The sequence below is a fragment of the Lingula anatina genome, chromosome 5 (genome assembly GCF_051362555.1).
Source record: "Lingula anatina isolate TDL-2025a chromosome 5, LinAna3.0, whole genome shotgun sequence".
Taxonomy (NCBI): domain Eukaryota; kingdom Metazoa; phylum Brachiopoda; class Lingulata; order Lingulida; family Lingulidae; genus Lingula; species Lingula anatina.
In genome coordinates, this window is record NC_141771.1 from 12702824 (window position 1) to 12722996 (window position 20173).

The window sequence follows — 20173 nt, forward strand, 5'->3', positions numbered from 1 at the left end:
TATACCCTTGGATTTGACCTTTGACCTTTACTTCAAGGTCAAATGGGCCAAAATTTTCAAAAAAATGAAATTTTTTACGAAAAATATTTTTTTTGCCCTGCTATTCAGACACCACACAGATTTAACCAGTAATATTATTGGAAGGTGTTACCCTTCAGGTCATCTTTCATCTCCATGAATTTGGGGTCAATCGGTGCATTTTCACGGGAGTAGCGGCCATAAGATACCGAAACTGAAAACTGTCTCTAATTCGGGAACCGTTAATGCTAGAGACCCATTCTTTTTTGCAATTTGTAGAGCATGTAAAGCCCAACACTGGAGGTTATCTCGGTTTTTTTGTATTCCATACGGTTTTTGAGTTACGCTGTATCAAAAAGTACATATTGGTGGTAAAAGCAAAATGTGCAGAATGGTAATGGATAATAAATTTTGAACTCTGGAAAAATAAAACATAAGGCTTGGCAAAGCAGACAACTTGTGTTCAAAAATGACATTATTTCATCAAATTTGAACTTCTGAAACTTCAGAGCACCTCCTATTTCAAGAATTTTGACCAAAATGACATTTTCTTTATTTTAATTAATTTTTTTCTGTACGAAATTTAAGGCACATTATGGTAACTCCAAAATTATAACATTTAGTCCCTTATATCTCCAAAACTGGCAGAGATAGGTCCATAGTTACTATTGAACTTGAATAGGAAGTCATATACTGGCAATCTTACTATGACCTTGAAAGTGACCTTTGACCTACTTTTCACCATGAACTGAACTTTGCAAATTTTTCTTCCCTTTTATCTCCAAAACTGGCAGAGATAGGTCCATAGTTACTATTGAACTTGAATAGGAAGTCATATACTGGCAATCTAAATGTGACCTTAAAATTGACCTTTGACCTACTTTTCACCATAAACTGAACTTTGCAAAATTTGCTTCCCTTTTATCTCCAAAACTGGCAGAGATAGGTCCATAGTTACTATTGAACTTGAATAGGAAGTCATATACTGGCAATCTAAATGTGACCTTAAAATTGACCTTTGACCTACTTTACACCATGAACTGAATTTTGCAAATTTTGCTTTCCTTTTATCTCCAAAACTGGCTGAGATAGGTCCATAGTTACTATTGATCTTGAATAGGAAGTCATATACTGGCAATCTTACTATGACCTTGAAAGTGACCTTTGACCTACTTTTCACCATGAACTGAACTTTGCAAATTTTTCTTCCCTTTTATCTCCAAAACTGGCAGAGATAGGTCCATAGTTACTATTGAACTTGAATAGGAAGTCATATACTGGCAATCTAAATGTGACCTTAAAATTGACCTTTGACGTACTTTTCACCATAAACTGAACTTTGCAAAATTTGCTTCCCTTTTATCTCCAAAACTGGCAGAGATAGGTCCATAGTTACTATTGAACTTGAATAGGAAGTCATATACTGGCAATCTAAATGTGACCTTAAAATTGACCTTTGACCTACTTTACACCATGAACTGAATTTTGCAAATTTTGCTTTCCTTTTATCTCCAAAACTGGCTGAGATAGGTCCGTAGTTACTATTGAACTTGAATAGGAAGTCATATACTGGCAATCTAAATGTGACCTTAAAATTGACCTTTGACCTACTTTACACCATGAACTGAATTTTGCAAATTTTGCTTTCCTTTTATCTCCAAAACTGGCTGAGATAGGTCCGTAGTTACTTTTGAACTTGAATAGGAAGTCATATACTGGCATTATAAATGTGACCTCAAAATTGACCTTTGACCTACTTTTCACCATGAACTGAACTTTGCAAATTTTGCTTCCCTTTTATCTCCAAAACTGGCAGAGATAGGTCCATAGTTACTATTGAACTTGAATAGGAAGTCATATACTGGCAATCTAAATGTGACCTTGAAATTGACCTTTGACCTACTTTTCACCATAAACTGAATTTTGCAAATTTTGCTTCCCTTTTATCTCCAAAACTGGCTGAGATAGGTCCATAGTTACTATTGAACTTGAATAGGAAGTCATATACTGGCAATCTAAATGTGACCTTGAAATTGACCTTTGACCTACTTTTCACCATGAACTGAACTTTGCAAATTTTGCTTTCCTTTTATCTCCAAAACTGGCAGAGATAGGTCCATAGTTACTATTGAACTTGAAAAGGAAGTCATATACTGGCAATCTAAATGTGACCTTAAAATTGACCTTTGACCTACTTTACACCATAAACTGAATTTTGCAAATTTTGCTTTCCTTTTATCTCCAAAACTGGCTGAGATAGGTCCGTAGTTACTATTGAACTTGAATAGGAAGTCATATACTGGCATTATAAATGTGACATTAAAATTGACCTTTGTCCTACTTTTCACCATAAACTGAACTTTGCAAATTTTGCTTCCCTTTTATCTCCAAAACTGGCAGAGATAGGTCCATAGTTACTATTGAACTTGAATAGAAAGTCATATACTGGCAATCTAAATGTGACCTTGAAATTGACCTTTGACCTACTTTTTATCATGAACTGAACTCTGCTAATTTCTTTCTCTTTTAACTTCAAACATGACAGAGATAGGTCCATAGTTACTCTTGAACTTGAATAGGAAGTCATATACTGGCAATTTACTGTGACCTTGAAATTGACCCTTGACCTACCTTACGAAGAACTTAAATTTGATTGTACCATATATATTTTTTGCAATAGTTTAAAAATTCTTGTTGATTGCATTTTTACAGCTTGTCAAGCACAAAACTGGTGGCTGTGTCCCTTATTTTGTGTATGTGGGGGTCTATACGAATGCGCTTGCTCCAGCTGGTGGTACAATATTCGGAGGCGGTATCGCCTCTCTGATCCTCTAGTTTTTTATGTACTGATACACAGTGAATAGGAATGTTTGATCTAACTAGTGAAAATATTGAGAAATAAGTAGAGAAATGTACGGAGAAATACCTGCCAGATTGTATCATCTATGGCACCATTCTCTCGATTGTATTTCTGTGTTCCATTAGCAATGTTGATATTTTTGCCTTTGAATTCATCTTGATTTGCTTCTTCTCTGTGGTGAACTTGAACAGGTTGAAAAGGGAGAACCTGGGCTAGGCGTTGGCTGCCTGAAAACATTGCACAATTATGTGATAAAAGTTGAGTCAATTTGATTTTATATGAATGTCTATTGAATACATAAATCCTTTTGATTACCATCGGTTTAAATAAGTCAGATGTGTTTTGGATTGCTAATTGGCGAGATAGTAACCCAAAACACATGAAGCTTTCAGTGGTCATCAAAAACTGGGAATTTTTCAAAGACATAATCTAACATTATAATTAAGATGTTGTGTCATATAATACTTCTTTCAATAACATCAATAGTTGTTTTATCAATCGATACTTATGTAATTGAAAGAGTTACAAAAATTTAAAACAATATACTTACCCATCCAATACAAAAAGAACAATATTGCAGAGCACTGAGTTATTACCAGTAAAACGACAAGGACCTTTTTCCATGCCATCATAATAAGTATCTTATCACCAGGGATGATCTGTCACAGTGCTTATTCTTAAGTCACTGCTTCTGAAGTTAAGGGTTACATTTTATCTTGTGAGAATGCAGTTTGAAAAAAAGACTAACATTTACATTTACTTCATATTTATTCTCTTTGAAGTGTATACATTTACAGGTGCAGGAAATACCTGTACATCATGTATACTTCATTCTTATGTTACATCAGACAAGCTTTACCATTAAATCAAATCTATCAGATTCAGCAGTTTTCAGTTTCATTTAATGTAATAATATGCCTGTTAGAATGGATGTGCTGTTATATTATCTGTGTAGCATCTTAGGGGAAACTTGTATGAGTTTGGAGTATTTGTAATTGATTCCAGAACAAACACCATTACATTGATTCCCTATCCACATGGCAGTTGGTCTTCTCCAATGCTTTTCCACTGTCTCAACATTACCAAACACTAATAAATCCAGTTGGTCAGTACCTAAACCTTTGTTGTCCAGTATTGTCTAGCTGATGGGCAGTTTGCTAGAGTGGGCAGTGGGCAGTAAGGAAAAGGATACTACTGACGCCTTGGAAGTAGTCAAAGAAATTTTGACCTCATCAAAAGATATAAGGCAGCTTTTCTTAAGTATTTTATCAGGTATGACTGCTCAGGTGTATTGTTATTAGACTTAAAAATACTTTCCATGTGAATGAACATTTTTCATTATTTGAAATATACAGATATATAATTTAACATTCTCACTTTAATATTATACTGTTTCCCTTCCAGTCACATTCCTAAATTATATTTTAATTTGCCTAGGGAACTTCATTACAAAAACCTGAAATGTTTATTTTTCTCAGTTTTTTCCCACCCACCCAGAGTGCAGAATCCAGATGTGGCAACAGAAGTCAGCATGTGTTGGACTTTTTCTTTGTTGTCTCTACTTTGTGAAACCACCAGAGATGAGTCAGGATAATCATCTTGGGGACCACCCCCCCCCCCCCCCAAAAAAAAAAAAAAACAGGTGGAACAATTATTGTGCCTATACAGAGGAAAAAGTAGGCCTTTTACTTCACTAACTGAATAATAATGCAATAATCCGGCTTTGCAATTGGTATGGCCAATCTTCAACAGTGAAACAATGGGCTGGTCACGTGACAGGTCACATGCAAGCATTCACTGTCAGCTATGAATACAATACGCGGTCGGATGTGGAAGCCAATTGGGCATGGTCATCCCACTCTTCCAAATCAAAATAGTGAATTCTGCTTTTGTCCAGTCCCAAAAAAGGGAATAAAAAGTCTGGGGTCCGCAATGTACTATGGAATATACAGTGTTTAAAATATTTTTAAAAAGTACAACGGTAGGAGAAGGTGTATGATGGGAAGGACTTTAATACTTTCATTATGTAACTACACTTATTGTATTTGAGAATTCTTTTTTAAAATCAACTTTTGCATAAGATAATTTATATGCTGATAAATGGGCACTATAGTAGTAAAACGACCAAAGGCATAGAAATAATGCCCTGGGCTTATAAGTTTTTATAAAAAATTAAATTATACTTCCCAAAAGGCCAATTAAAGACAGATTAAGTGCAGTGTCCAACAGATGACGCTATAGTGCCAATTTGGGGGAAAATGCTGTTATCGGAATTGGCATTTTCTCCATAACCAAGACAGCTATTCAAGTGATTCAAACGACCTCAAAAAACTGGTTGAAAGCACTTCATTGGGGTACCAGGGAATTGTCTTAAACTATTTACTTTTGATTTTATCATCTTTTACGTTAAATTAATATTAAGATTAAGGTTATTCACTTCAAAAGACGATAACTTTCAAACAAACAATTCCCACCAACACCCCTGGTATCAGACAGTAATCCACATTTTCAACAACAATTAGTGGGATTTTCGTAACGATCAGTTGCTGAGATATACCTGAAACCAATTCACTTATCTCGTCAATCTGGAAAGCTGTTAAAACAGCCAAAAACGTTCACAGGTTGGGTTAACAGAGCTTATTAGTCAAATGCTTAGCTGAGAAATTTTTCTGTTATCGGTTATACGATCAGGTGGAACTATTGCTCATTGTCATCTAAAAATATTTTGTTTGGGTGCTTTGAAATGCCAGAAAATTGTGCTTTTGATACATTTTCCGATCAAGCGTGAGACTTGTAAGGGTGCCGCCATTTTGATTGACAGCTGGAGAGGGCCTAAGGAGTCAAGGATATGTAGAAGGAAGTGCTAACAAAGGTGATTACGTGTAACCGCAATTAAAAGGTGTGAAGTTGCATTTGAATGTTTCAATGGGTCTTTCTCCGAAACCGAGTAATTTTACCTGGAAATCCTTCTCTGTTATCGGCCAAGTGATCAGATGAAATTAAGTGTCTGTCGAGAGCAAGTGGCCGTCACTTGTGTTAATACGAGTTTTAAACAGGTAATGCTGCAGGATGGTATTCACGACACTTGGTGATTGTCAGGTCAATGGAAAAATCCAGATATTGCTTCAGAGCGGTATCTCTCGAAATGCCATCTCTGCTGCATAAAAATCAGCAGTAAAAGTGGCTGAGGCAAGGTTTTTTGAATAAAATGACAGAGTGTGGGTGATTTTTGGAACCACGAGCGTGTTGATTGTAAAAAAATATCTATTCATATCTTTTGAAGCATGTTAAAATTGCGTCGGCATTTTACTGTGGATTGCCTCTAATACCATATCATTTACCGTACTTTAGGCCAACATGAAGTTATTAATTATTTTATGAATAAGTTTGATTTTCTTTCTTTCCTCTGGAAATGCATTTTTAACACGAACTTTTCTCTTCCCCATAACGTACTTGACTTCTTCACTGCTTAGATGATGTAAGACTTATGACCTATTACCGCACATATAATCGGCTTATAACTTATTAACTATGCTTCGCCCCCTCATGGCAATGGCCCTTAGCAACAGAGGCGTGGCTTAGTCGTCAGCCTGACTGGGGCGCGTTGTCGGTTGAAAAACTCATCAAAAGACACATTTTGAGGTGCAAATTAAAAAAAAAAAATATATATATATATATATATATATATATATATATATATATATATATATATATATATATATATATATATATATATTAAATCCAACGTCAGATAATTTTTTAATTAATATAAACACACAAAAAACTCAAAAACATGATTTTAAGTGTAGTTTACCCTACTACTGGCCTTAAGGCATGGAATGATAATGTGCAGTACTAGAAGAATATATTTGCATTTGGTTGAATTTTTCTGAAAAATGAAATCCAAGCAGAGGCATCCGTATGGGCTTTTTTGTTAAGATATATATATATATAGAGAGAGAGAGAGAGAGAGAGAGAGACAGATACACTTATGCCATTTCCCATTTCCTGTACAGAAATAACTGGTAAGCAATGTTGATGTTTTCCTCAAAACTCTTGAAGAGTAATCATTACTTTTAGATGCAGGTAAAATTCAAAAATGGCCAAGGTCCCCTTTTTGTTATCATGCGTTTTTGATAGTAACAAAGGAATCTGCCATAAGAACAATGTGAAAGTTTTGATATGGCTGAAGTATATATTGATGATTCTACTGAGTGTACTGACAAATTACTCCAGTATACTTACAAAATTCAAAGAGGAAAATAAACTTTTAAGTGAAAATAAAATTTCCATAGATTTTGCAGAGTGCGGGTCTTTATAGAGGAACTAACTCAATGGCTAAAAAAGAAAACAAATATGAAAAAGGCAAATTAATTAAGTTCCAACATTTGACAATGATCTGTGTTGTAAAGTATATCTGGATTATTTTTGGCTTAAATGGACATGACAACTGTCTGTGTAGTATAGCACTTGATATTTGAAGATCTAGTTTATATCCAAAATAACTTGCGTCTTCCTTGTAAATATCCCAGACTTGCCTTGCCAATCTTCGGTCAATCCCTCTGAAGTATTTTTGTATTAGCGTCTGGTTGCTAGGAATTTCAACCTTGCGATGGGATTGCGGGAATTGACTTATCAAGTTTTCAGCATCAAGAAGTTGAAACAGGTTTTCTGCATCAGTTAGTAGAGTTTCGTGATGAACAATGATGTCGTATTCAACATAGCAGGGTTTACAGGTGTCTGTTAAACTCCAGTGGTTGTTGATTGGCCCTTTATCGACTATATACTGAAGAAAATCTGAAAATAAAATATTTCTGCTTTTTGTAATGTTCCCATTGTAATTGCGGTTTATATAAGCTTTCACTCTAGGACCTATTTGACGTTCCCGCACTTGTTCTTTGTAAGCTGATACAATTCGCTCTAATGGATGACGTACAACCATTACCTTAAGGTAATTTCTTAAGCGTGCCCTTATGCCATTGTTGTTGAAAGAGAGTAACTGCGTGTAATTGCCAGATTTTTTCTTGGTTATTGAATCTGATGAGGGATCAACCTGTCCAGAGAGAATCCAATACACCATTCCCCAGCTACGACTTGCAGCTTTATGCAGGGTGCAGAGAATGAGTTTGTGTTGGTCTTCCACAAGAATACGCTGTCCTATACCCACATGGGAGGTTGAAACATTTTTACTGTTGTGGCATCTGTCTTGTAACATACGCTTTCTTCTATTGATGACTGACACCCATTCTTCTGGCACCTTGTTCCAACTGAATGACTGAAAGAAAATCTTAAAAAATTACCTCAACAAAGAAACATGTTTATGGGTAAAAAAGAGGTCAACAAAGATCACCGCACGCCAGTGTGGTGGCAGAGGTTCCAGTGGTGCAGTACAAATCTGTGCAATTTGATAGGGTTTTACATGTTATAGTTAAAATGCATATAGGATAATGTAATTGGATATGGCATTTTAGTTTTGAGATAATATTTACTTTTGCTTCAAAATCTTTAGTTGTCTATGTGCATAATTACTGTGGCACGTGCAAAGCAAAATAATAGAATGGCGGCAACCCTCATATTTTTTATGTACTGATACACAGTGAATAGGAATGTTTGATCTAACTAGTGAAAATATTGAGAAATAAGTAGAGAAATGTACGGAGAAATACCTGCCAGATTGTATCATCTATGGCACCATTCTCTCGATTGTATTTCTGTGTTCCATTAGCAATGTTGATATTTTTGCCTTTGAATTCATCTTGATTTGCTTCTTCTCTGTGGTGAACTTGAACAGGTTGAAAAGGGAGAACCTGGGCTAGGTGTTGGCTGCCTAAAAAATTGCACAATTATGTGATAAAAGTTGAGTCAATTTGATTTTATATGAATGTCTATTTAATACATAAATCCTTTTGATTACCATCCGCTTAAATAAGTCAGCTGTCTTTTGGATTGCTATCTCGCCAACATATTCTATTCAAAGTAGAACATGTTGGCGAGATAGTAGTCCAAAACACATCTACGTAATTCAGTATTCTTGAAGATTTAAGTTTGAATTTTTCAGACATATTCTAACTTTCTTAAGATAATATTTTTTTCATCTCAAATTCCATGCACTTTCCATTAACCATCGATTGTTTGAAACATATCTTATAATACTTCTCCCAATTTCATCAATAGTTGTTTTAAACTAGACATAATCAATGCTTGTATTATTTTAACCAAAGAGTTACAAAGGGTTAAAGAAATATACTTACCCCTCCAATACAACAAGAACAATATTGCAGAGCACGGAGTTATTACCAGTAAAATGACAAGGACCTTTTTCCATGCCATCATAATAAGTATCTTATCACCAGGGATGATCTGTCACAGTGCTTATTCTTAAGTGACTGCTTCTCTAACCGATGGATGCTCTCACTGAACAATCGCTCACTTATGCTCAAGTAAACCTTTCACTCACACGATCAATCCCACATCAATTGATCTAAAACTTCACGTAAGTGTTTGCGACAGAAACCAAGTCAACCACAAGACTAAGTTAACGTAACGCTGCTTTGTTCAACAATATGAAAAAATACTAGCCTTTGCTTTTACTATATATTTATGCCTTTTTGTAGCGTATGCATAAACACATGGAGGTGATATACCAGTACATTATGCATACTTCATTCTCATATGCGGCACGACCGATTCATTTTCATATATTCATTCTCTTCAATGCGGCACAACTGATGAGTCTACACAAAGGATATATATATATATATATATATATATATATATATATATATATATATATATATATAATTAAAAATAAATAAATAAACAAAAGACATGCAATAACCCCGACTCCGATTTTCACGGGCATATCCAGAAGGTATGCCCGATCGTCAGGAGGTTTATTAATTATAAGAAAGTACAAATGCTCCGTACTGTTGAGCACTCTGTTCCACACTTACGCTTGTTATATATATATATATATATATTCTATTCGGTATATAATTATAATTCGGTATAAAATTAATAGTGTTTAAAACTGCAATTAAGATAATTAATTGTATTTATGTAGCAAATGGTTTGTTTTAGTGGTGGTATTAACTTTTTGGTAATACATCAACGTTTTGTTTGGGTCTTGTGTCTGCACATTTTGACCTTAAGAAGTTGACCAAGGCAAGGTGATAACAGGGTTAAGGAATGTCTTAGCTGCTGTGTATCTAGGCACACACATTTATATTTTATGAAAGATGTTTTGGGGACTAATTCTAGCGAGCTGCATTCAGTGAGAAGTCATTCAGCTTTGTAGCTGCGGAGATATTTACCCGCAGTTTTATCAGCTACACTGTATTATCACTTACGTTTCTTTATTGTTATTTGTACACTGGTTATATTACCAGTCATCACTTTTTGTGGTTTCAAGCTTTGGGGATGGCTATTTGTTACTTGGTGACTTTATTTTCTTCGGATAATATTCAGTTTTCCCGCAGCCACCAGTTTTACACCCCATTTCCATAGATTAGATCGACCTACTTTAGATTGACCTAACTCCCTGGGGGTTCACGCTAAATAACTGTCAGCCGGGCGGACACGAAAGTTAATTACCTCCTTACAGCTTGTAGTAGGCGGGACGGACATTTAAGTCGGATTATCTGAAAGTAATCTAGTGAGACTCCCCGCGGGGATAGATCGATCTAAAATCTATGGGAATAGAGCCTTGGTATTCAAGATTCAGCGACGGCTGTTGACGGCTATTTGTTACTTGGTGACTTTATTTTCTTCGGACAATATTCAGTTTTCCCCAGTCACCAGTTTTTGTTATTCAAGTTTCGGCGCCGGCTGTTTCCTTTTATTGGGTGACTTCAAGTCTTGGATCACACACTGGCCAGTATTTATTTATTGTCTTCATTTTCCCCCCTTATTCATGTGTTCTTATCAGTAGATTTATAATTTGTTGTGTGATGCAACAACAGTTGTTAGCTATTTTGTTTAGGTGTCACTTCATCATGTTATTCTTGATTTTATTTCTTTTGTGTGCATCTATTTTATTTATGTTTATATTCCTATCGGGCCAGGAGTTTTGCAGTTTTCATATTTCCTATTTCCTGGCTGTCACTGACATGCCATAATCTATTCATATCCCCATTTTCCGATTGTCTCCGTGTCCGCATTACCAGGTGAAGTATTATTAGGGGTTTCTGGTCGACTAGGTAATATGTATTTTTGGAGTTGTTATGCTCTTTGTTCTGGGTGTACTTCCCAGGTTTTTAACTGTTTGCCTAGTAGTGAGAACCCTGTGGTGGTATCTGGTATACTAGGTTCTGGGTGTATTTCCCAGGTGTTTAACTGTTTGCCTAGTAGTAAGAACCATGAGGTGTTATCTGGTATACTAGGTTCTGGGTGTATTTCCCAGGTGTTTAACTGTTTGCCTAGTAGTGAGAACCCTGTGGTGGTATCTGGTATACTAGGTTCTGGGTGTAGTTCCCAGGTGTTTAACTGTTTGCCTAGTAGTGAGAACCCTGAGGTGGTATCTGGTATACTAGGTTTATATTTTGTGGGAGCTGTTATGCCCCTATTCTGGGTAGTCACCTAGCTGTATGTTCGTTTGCCTAGTCGGTTTTACCAGATATCCCTGTTTTTACGTGCACGGCTAAGCTGAGGCTGTTGCCTGCATGGATTTTCTCTGGCGGCAGACTAGGAGATGTTTTTTGCACTTTTAATATCAATATGGCTCGTGCCATATCTACCCAAGCTATTCGTTGGGTTTATGCCGGGTATATATGTTCTCTGTACAAGTGTATATTTTATTCATATTACTTATTCCGTTTACTTGAATTACCTGGCCTGGGAAATTTTATTACTGAATTGTCTTATATATAAATGCAACTGCCTTTGCGCGGACTTCTCAGTGTCCTTTGTCTTTATGGTACCATGCCTTCCAAGACCCCTCCCGGGAGGAGTACCGTAGGCGATCCAGGATGTCGGTTGTCTCCAGTGCGCGCTCATTATCCAGCAAATGACGATTGGCTCTTACATCCACTGCTCCTGGTGGAAAGAAGCCGAGTCACACCGCCACACACTTCTTCTGAGACGGAATCAACCTCTACTTCACTTGTTATCGACTGCGATTTGTTGGCACAGCGTATTATTGCTCATCAAAACTGCTCAGAGGCACAGAAATGCCGAGCGCTTCTCCTTCTCCCGACTCCTCCTTGCAAGAGATTAACGTTCAGCAGCAGATACCCTGTACCCAGTATCAGCAGTCTGTTCGACACTGTAAACACACGGTGTGAGCTTCTCTCACATCATATGGCCTTTTATTTTCATTTGCGCCAACTTTTTGCTCCTATAGCTGTTGTGATTTCTCATATTTTTCTTAATTAATCCTGGTTACACTCATTAACATACTTTATTATTTTTATATTATGGCACTTATATAGTTTGGGGATGTTTGATTATCTCCCCGGTTTTGTAACTTTGTATCTTATTAGTTTTCGTCATTTTCCTATCACACGTTAGACTTGTAAGCGTGCCGTCATTTTCATTGACAGCTCTGGAGAGGGCCCTATCCTAGTGATGCCCAGTCGGGTGTCAAGGATATGTAGAAAGAAGCGCTTACAAAGGCGATTACGTTTAACCGCAGTTAAGAGGGGTGAAGATGCATTTGAACGTTTCAGTGGGTCTTCCTCGGCAATCGAGTAATTTTACCTCGGAGATTCCTTCTTTGTTATCGGCCAAGTGATCAGATGAAACTGTCTGTCGAGAGCAAGTGGCCGTCACTTGTGTTAATACGAGTTTTTTACAGGTAACGCTGCAGGATTACTGTGGATTGCCTCTAATACCAGATCATTCACCGTACTTTAGGCCAATATGAAGTTATTAATTATTTTATGAATAGGTTTGATTTTCTTTCTTTCCTCTGGAAATGCATTTTTAACACGAACTTTTCTCTTCCCCATAACGTACTTGACTTCTTCACTGCTTAACTGATGTAAGACTTATGACCTATTACCGCACATATAATCGGCTTATAACTTATTAACTATGCTCCGCCCCCTCATGGCAATGGCCCTTAGCAACAGAGGCGTGGTTTAGTCGTCAGCCTGACTGGGGCGCGTTGTCGGTTGAAAAACTCATCAAAAGACACATTTTGCGGTGCAAATTCAAATATATATATATATATATATATATATATATATATATATATATATATATATATATATATATTAAATCCAACGTCAGATAATTTTTTAATTAATATAAACACACAAAAAACTCAAAAACATGATTTTAAGCGTAGTTTACCCTTCTACTGGCCTTAAGGCATGGAATGATAATGTGCAGTACTAGAAGAATATATTTGCATTTGGTTGAATTTTTCTGAAAAATGAAATCCAAGCAGAGGCATCCGTATGGGCTTTTTTGTTAAGATATATATATATATATATATAGAGAGAGAGAGAGAGAGAGAGAGAGAGAGAGAGAGAGAGAGCCAGATACACTTATGCCATTTCCCATTTCCTGTACAGAAATAACTGGTAAGCAATGTTGATGTTTTCCTCAAAACTCTTGAAGAGTAATCATTACTTTTAGATGCAGGTAAAATTCAAAAATGGCCAAGGTCCCCTTTTTGTTATCATGCGTTTTTGATAGTAACAAAGGAATCTGCCATAAGAACAACGTGAAAGTTTTGATATGGCTGAAGTATATATTGATGATTCTACTGAGTGTACTGACAAATTACTCCAGTATACTTACAAAATTCAAAGAGGAAAATAAACTTTTAAGTGAAAATAAAATTACCATAGATTTTGCAGAGTGCGGGTCTTTATAGAGGAACTAACTCAATGGCTAAAAAAGAAAACAAATATGAAAAAGGCAAATTAATTAAGTTCCAACATTTGACAATGATCTGTGTTGTAAAGTATATCTGGATTATTTTTGGCTTAAATGGACATGACAACTGTCTGTGTAGTATAGCACTTGATATTTAAAGATCTAGTTTATATCCAAAATAACTTGCATCTTCCTTGTAAATATCCCAGACTTGCCTTGCCAATCTTCGGTCAATCCCTCTGAAGTATTTTTGTATTAGCGTCTGGTTGCTAGGAATTTCAACCTTGCGATGGGATTGCGGGAATTGACTTATCAAGTTTTCAGCATCAAGAAGTTGAAACAGGTTTTTTGCATCAGTTAGTAGAGTTTCGTGATGAACAATGATGTCGTATTCAACATAGCAGGGTTTACAGGTGTCTGTTAAACTCCAGTGGTTGTTGATTGGCCCTTTATCGACTATATACTGAAGAAAATCTGAAAATAAAATATTTCTGCTTTTTTTAATGTTCCCATTGTAATTGCGGTTTATATAAGCTTTCACTCTAGGACCTATTTGACGTTCCCGCACTTGTTCTTTGTAAGCTGATACAATTCGCTCTAATGGATGACGTACAACCATTACCTTAAGGTAATTTCTTAAGCGCGCCCTGATGCCATTGTTGTCGAAAGAGAGTAACTGCGTGTAATTGCCAGATTTTTTCTTGGTTATCGAATCTGATGAGGGATCAACCTGTCCAGAGAGAGTCAAATACACCATTCCCCAGCTACGACTTGCAGCTTTATTCAGGGTGCAGAGAATGAGTTTGTGTTGGTCTTCCACAATAATACGCTGTCCTGTATTCACATGGGAGGTTGAAACAGTTTTACGGTTGCGGCATCTGTCTTGTAACATACGTTTTCTCCAGTTGATAACTGACACCCAATCGTCTGGCACCTTGTTCCAACTGAATGACTGAAAGAAAATTTAAAAAAATTACCTCAACAGAGAAACATGGTTATGGGTAAAAAGGAGGTCAACAAAGATCGCACTCCAGTGTGGCGGCAGAGGATCCAGTGGCGCAGCACAAATTGCTACAATTTGATGGGATTTTAATAATTGAAATACATATGGGATAATGTGATTTGATATGCAATTGTTGTTTTGAGATAGTGTTGAGGTTTTTAAAAAAGACTTGAAAACATTCTTATTTTCACAGTACTTCAATTAAAATTTAATACTTGAAATTAAATATTTTCTCAGAAAATAGTTTTATTGTTTAGACTATTACTATTATCACCAACATTATTCATTTTAATTGTTTTATTAATCTCTGCTTTTATTATCTATATAATCACTTGTAATTCTGATAATTATATTTGTAAACAGCACTGAGACAGTAGTGTAGTGCGGTTTTTAAGAAATAAATATTATTATCATTATTTACTTTTGCTTCAAAATCTGTAGTTGTCTATGTGCATAATTACTGTGGCACAGAGATGCAAGAAAAGTACGCCTTTAATGTCATTTATCATCAAAACACGTGCATAGAAAAATAATAGAATGGCGGCGACCCTGATATTTTTTTTATGTACAGATACACAGTGAATAGGAATGTTTGATTGAACTAGTGAAATTATTGATAAGTAGGTTGAGAAATATACGTAGAAATACCTGCCAGATTGTATCATCTATGACATCACTATGTCGGTGGTATTTCTGTGTTCCATAAGAGATGTTGATATATTTGCCTTTGAATGCATCTTGATTTGCTTCTTCTTTGTGGTGAACTTGAACAGGTTGAAAAGGGAGAACCTGGGCTTGGCGTTGGCTGCCTGAAACCATTGCACATGTATGTGATAAAAGCCCAGTCAGTTTGATTTTATATGAATGCCAACTGGATACATAAATCCTTTTGATTACCATCCGCTTAAATAAGTCAGCTGTCTTTTGGATTGCTATCTCGCCAACATATTCTATTCAAAGTAGAACATGTTGGCGAGATAGTAGTCCAAAACACATCTACGTAATTCAGTATTCTTGAAGATTTAAGTTTGAATTTTTCAGACATATTCTAACTTTCTTAAGATAATATTTTTTCATCTCAAATTTCATGTGCTTTCCATTAATCATCGATTGTTTAAAACATGCTTGTGTTATTGTAACCAAAGAGTTACAAAGGTTTAAAGCAATATACTTACCCTTCCAATACAACAAAAACAATATTGCAGAGCACTGAGCTATTACCAGTAGCACGACAAGGACCTTTTTCCATACCATTGTAATATTAAGTATCTAATATCACCATGTATGATCCGTCTCAGTGCTTCTTTGATCAATCCCAGATTCAGTGTGTGCGACAGAAACCATGTCAACCACAAGGCTAAGTTAATGTAATGCTGGTTTATTCAACAACTGACACGGATTCATTACAAGAAGTGGCTTTTATACGCCCTTTAACAGGGCGACAGATTGATTTTTCACAAGATGTTTTCAAGGTATGTCTTTAGATAAATAGATAGTTATTTGATTCTCTGGCTTTTTGAAAATTTTTGTCTATATCTGCCACCTAGGTAGAGGGTAGCTTTTATACACATTTTATTAGTCATTACCATCTTACACGGATTCAGTGCTGCAAGTTTGCCTGCCCAGACTAAATTAAAATTACGTCCTAAACTCGTCGTCTTTTGAACACCGGTCGATCCCGATTAAGGGTAAGTTTCATCTTGCGAAGAATTTATGAATGCAGTACGAAAAAATATTAACCTTCGCATTTACTATATATTTATGCTTTTTTGTAGCGTATGCATATACACACGAAGGTGAAATACCAGTACATAATGCATACTTCATTCTCTTGTGCGACACGCCTGATTCATTCTCATATATTCATTCTCTTCAATGCGGCACGACTGATGCAAAATTAATAGCGTTTAAATTAATTTTAAAAAAGTTTAGGTACTTTATAAACCGTAGACATGTTGGGAATTTATAAGTATTTAATTGCCTGTTCCCAAGAGCGTCAAATGCCCGTAAACTAACATGTCCTCATTCAAAAAGTTTCTGTTGCATTGTGATTTAATTATAAATATTAGCTATTAAGTTAGCACCGGTAGCTGAAGCGTGGCAGTTGCGCCCGAGTAACTTCAGCGCAAAGCGTTCTATACTACAATTAGTTACTACTTGAGTAGAAACTCGTATATTGAAAGTCTTCCTGTGACCTTGAATTTGACCTTTAACCTACTATTCACCATGAACCGGCCACACTGCAAATTTCCAAGCTCTCGTAGTTTCTATAGACCCTTTTCATCTTTTGCGGAAATAAGAAGTGCGCGTGACAGAAACCGCGCGCCACATGGGTCATTGTAGTCCTTCTGCTGTTTCCAGCATGGCACCGCTATGTGTCGATGATGTACATGGTGCGTATAGGCCTATAAAAGGCCGTTTGCAGCGTGCACTGCTATGTCAAACTAAAAAGGTGGCTGAAGCACAGAAATGCGTCAACTGTAGGCAAGAAAACACAGCTATTTGGACGGAGAATCGAGCAATTATATGTAATATTTCTCAGTTTAAATACGATGCGCTGTACAACAAGACTTCACCTAAGCGTCCGACCCTTGGCTGCACTTTTTTTAATGATGACGAACTATAGCTTCAGCTAATGTTCTTTAAATGCTCGTACACAACTTTCTAGTGTATGGACAGGTACGTACGTCTTCACAATATTACATGTATATATGCAAGCTGTGGCGCTATCACTTCATTTTAAATTTTACTATCATGCGTACATGTAGTATCAGTTCATTACGGTTTTTATGTCTTGTTTGAAGGATGTCTTAACAGATTTTTAAAATAATAAAATGAAAAGATTTCCTGAATTGATTTACTCGTACCTAAGATCTAATAAACGGATATATTAGATCTTAGCTTCAGGTAAAACTGACGCGCAGATTGTTCGTCGGTTTACTGATTAAATCATTTGGCACCTGATAAGGCATCGGGTATTACTTGCTCAATAGTTCGGGTAGAGGGGCGGCCACAATTATGTAATTAATTGTGTGTGTTAAATAGGTGAGGCAGGTTTTTTTCGACTCCTTCCTAGACGATATTATCGTCTAGGAAGGAGTCGAAAAAACCTGCCTCACCTATTATCATAATTACACTGTTTACCGTGTTTTACACTAGCATATGTACAAAATTTACGACAGGTAAAAATGTCCGACTTTCGGTCTGAAAAGTGTGAAAATTCTGTCAAACTGAAACAAAACCGTCAGACCAAAACAAAATTATAGCAATAGGGCAAATTATTTGATTTTTTATGTTTTCATGCGTATTTTCATCGTTTTCAATGATAGACAATAAAATAAAGTATTTTCCATACATTTAACACTTTTCAACGTATTTAAGACAGTCAAAAAAATCCGTACTTAAATACTTAGCACATTTGTATTACTTTACAAATACATTGTTAGATAATTTTTTATTATCCATTTTATGTCTTTACTATATATGTACTATGCAGGAGAAGCTTACAGAAAGGCTTTTCTAAATAACAATATATGACCCATAAATTTTCCAATTCACTTGTCGTTGAGTTCAGAAATACATTACTTTTTATTTTGCCGATAACGCGTTCAACAAGAGTTCTGAGCTGATGTACTTTGTTCTTCGTATGTCTCTACAATACGTGACTGGATACAAGAAGTCGTGAAAGTTATTGAATTCTTTATATAGTAGTAAACCCCGAGTAAAACTTAATAGCTTTTAGTTTCTTTTTCCATAACTTCATGCTTAGTCTTTTCTTTCTTTTTAATCTTTTTTTTATTCAGATATTTATTTATTTTTATTTATTTATTATAATTATTTTATTATTATTATTATTATTATTATTATTATTATTATTTTTTTTTTTTTTTTTTTTTTTTTTTTTTTTTTTTTTTGCGCATTGTTTTCCCCTGAGTTCTATTTGCCGATACTTCGTTAGATCCGTTGATTAACTTTTCTCGTTTTTATTTAAACATTAATTGTAATTTTCTAAAAAAAATTGAGAACTTTTGTTTACTGCACCCTGTAGAGCTTGTCAAGCACAATACTGGAAGTGGTGTCCGCTTTTTTTGTTCTCCACACGAATGCGCTTACTCCAGCTGGTGGTACAATACGCGAAGACCGTATCGTCTCTCTGATCCTCTAGTTTTAAACGCGATTTAATGAAAAAATTTGTAATAGCTTACATTTGTATCTCACATGTTATGCACTGATTCTTTGACAATTGTTTGCTTGACATTTTTAATCGAGCAGAAACCAAGTTTTATGTCATGATTTTTACAAGCAGTCATAATATTATTACCTGGAGCGGTGCTCATCCAATACAAACAGCACAACAGTATTGCAGAGGACATAGTTACCAGTACAACCGGTACCTTGGAGATCCTTTCCAGTGTCATTATAAGAACAACCCAGTCAGCAGGCGGGAGTCGTCAAAGTAATCTGTCTGTATATTGAGTTGTTGTTTTCAATCACTTGCAATAGGCATTTAGAATTAACGTAGTATGATGAAACTCATTTTGTATGTTTCATGTACGCTCATACCAGCACGGCATACATATTTCAATATGATCATGCACATGTGGCCTGGTTGTGCACACGAAACAACAAGGTTTGGCATAAAATGTCGAAAACCACTATCCTATTCATTGTGTGACCTAAAGCTAAAATTACGTTTTCTTTTGCCTGAATCAATTTACCATTTGTTATTGTTTTGGTAATGTCTTTTTTCTTATGCTGTATTAAAATAATGCTTTGAGGTATGTTACCTAATGGTCTGAGTACGGTAAACAGGCCTAGCAATAACGCCACTTTCCTACAACATTAGTCGACGCAGTAGCAGAGGATCGAGCCCGAATCACGAAGGTCTTCTGGGTTTTCAAAAAGTGAATGTACACTTTGAACTGTCGCCTAGGATTTCTATTTTTAGTGCTCCATTGATTATAGGGCTGAGGGTGTGCGTATTTGGTCGGTTGTGGCAAATGTATCAAAATGACATTATTTGTTGACTTGGACTTATTGAAAGGTCTTAAATAACTTCCATTATCAACCTCAAATGGTGAAGACCATACACCGGAAACCAAATAGAGATATCTTCCAAAATTTGAATTGTAAGAATTCAGCCATGCATTTAAGCTTCGACGCAGAACGTTTCTGCTAATTACTGTGCTCCCCCCATTTATGCAGCATTTATTTACGTATCTCTTATGACAATTTACGAGGTCACTTAATCTTTTGGCATGTTATTTTTTTTAAATAGGATAAAATACAACTGCACGCGTACGTCAATATATATTGCTCCAACAGCCCTTATTAAATCCCGCAATAAAATCAAATATTTTTTCTTCCCATTGAAACAAGTACAGTATTTCAAACGAGATGGGGACGATATATTTAGATATAGAATAATTATACAAAAGAGGAGAAAAATATAAAAAAAAACATGATTG

At 35.7% G+C, this 20173-nt stretch overlaps 2 protein-coding genes across 4 annotated transcripts in view; one reads left to right on the forward strand and one right to left on the reverse strand.

Annotated features, from left to right (window-relative positions):
* Positions 1 to 20173, forward strand: part of LOC106165350 (testis-expressed protein 10 homolog) — an 87853-nt gene that overhangs the window by 27194 nt on the left and 40486 nt on the right. The gene's annotated exons all lie outside the window — the stretch shown is intronic.
* Positions 13672 to 19245, reverse strand: LOC106165381 (carbohydrate sulfotransferase 10). Of its 3 annotated transcripts, XM_087013239.1 has the most exons (4): positions 19027 to 19244; positions 15354 to 15514; positions 14325 to 14654; positions 13672 to 14176 (listed from the first exon to the last, which is right to left on the reverse strand). In XM_087013239.1, exons 1-4 carry the CDS (start codon positions 19121 to 19123, stop codon positions 14159 to 14161), a joined length of 606 nt encoding a protein of 201 aa, XP_086869365.1. In that variant the 5' UTR covers positions 19124 to 19244; the 3' UTR covers positions 13672 to 14158. The 3 variants fall into 3 exon arrangements, with proteins under 3 accessions (XP_086869365.1, XP_013399040.3, XP_086869364.1); XM_013543586.3 differs by having other exon boundaries at positions 13672 to 14654; positions 19027 to 19245; XM_087013238.1 differs by lacking the exon at positions 19027 to 19244 and adding an exon at positions 15881 to 16298 and having other exon boundaries at positions 13672 to 14654.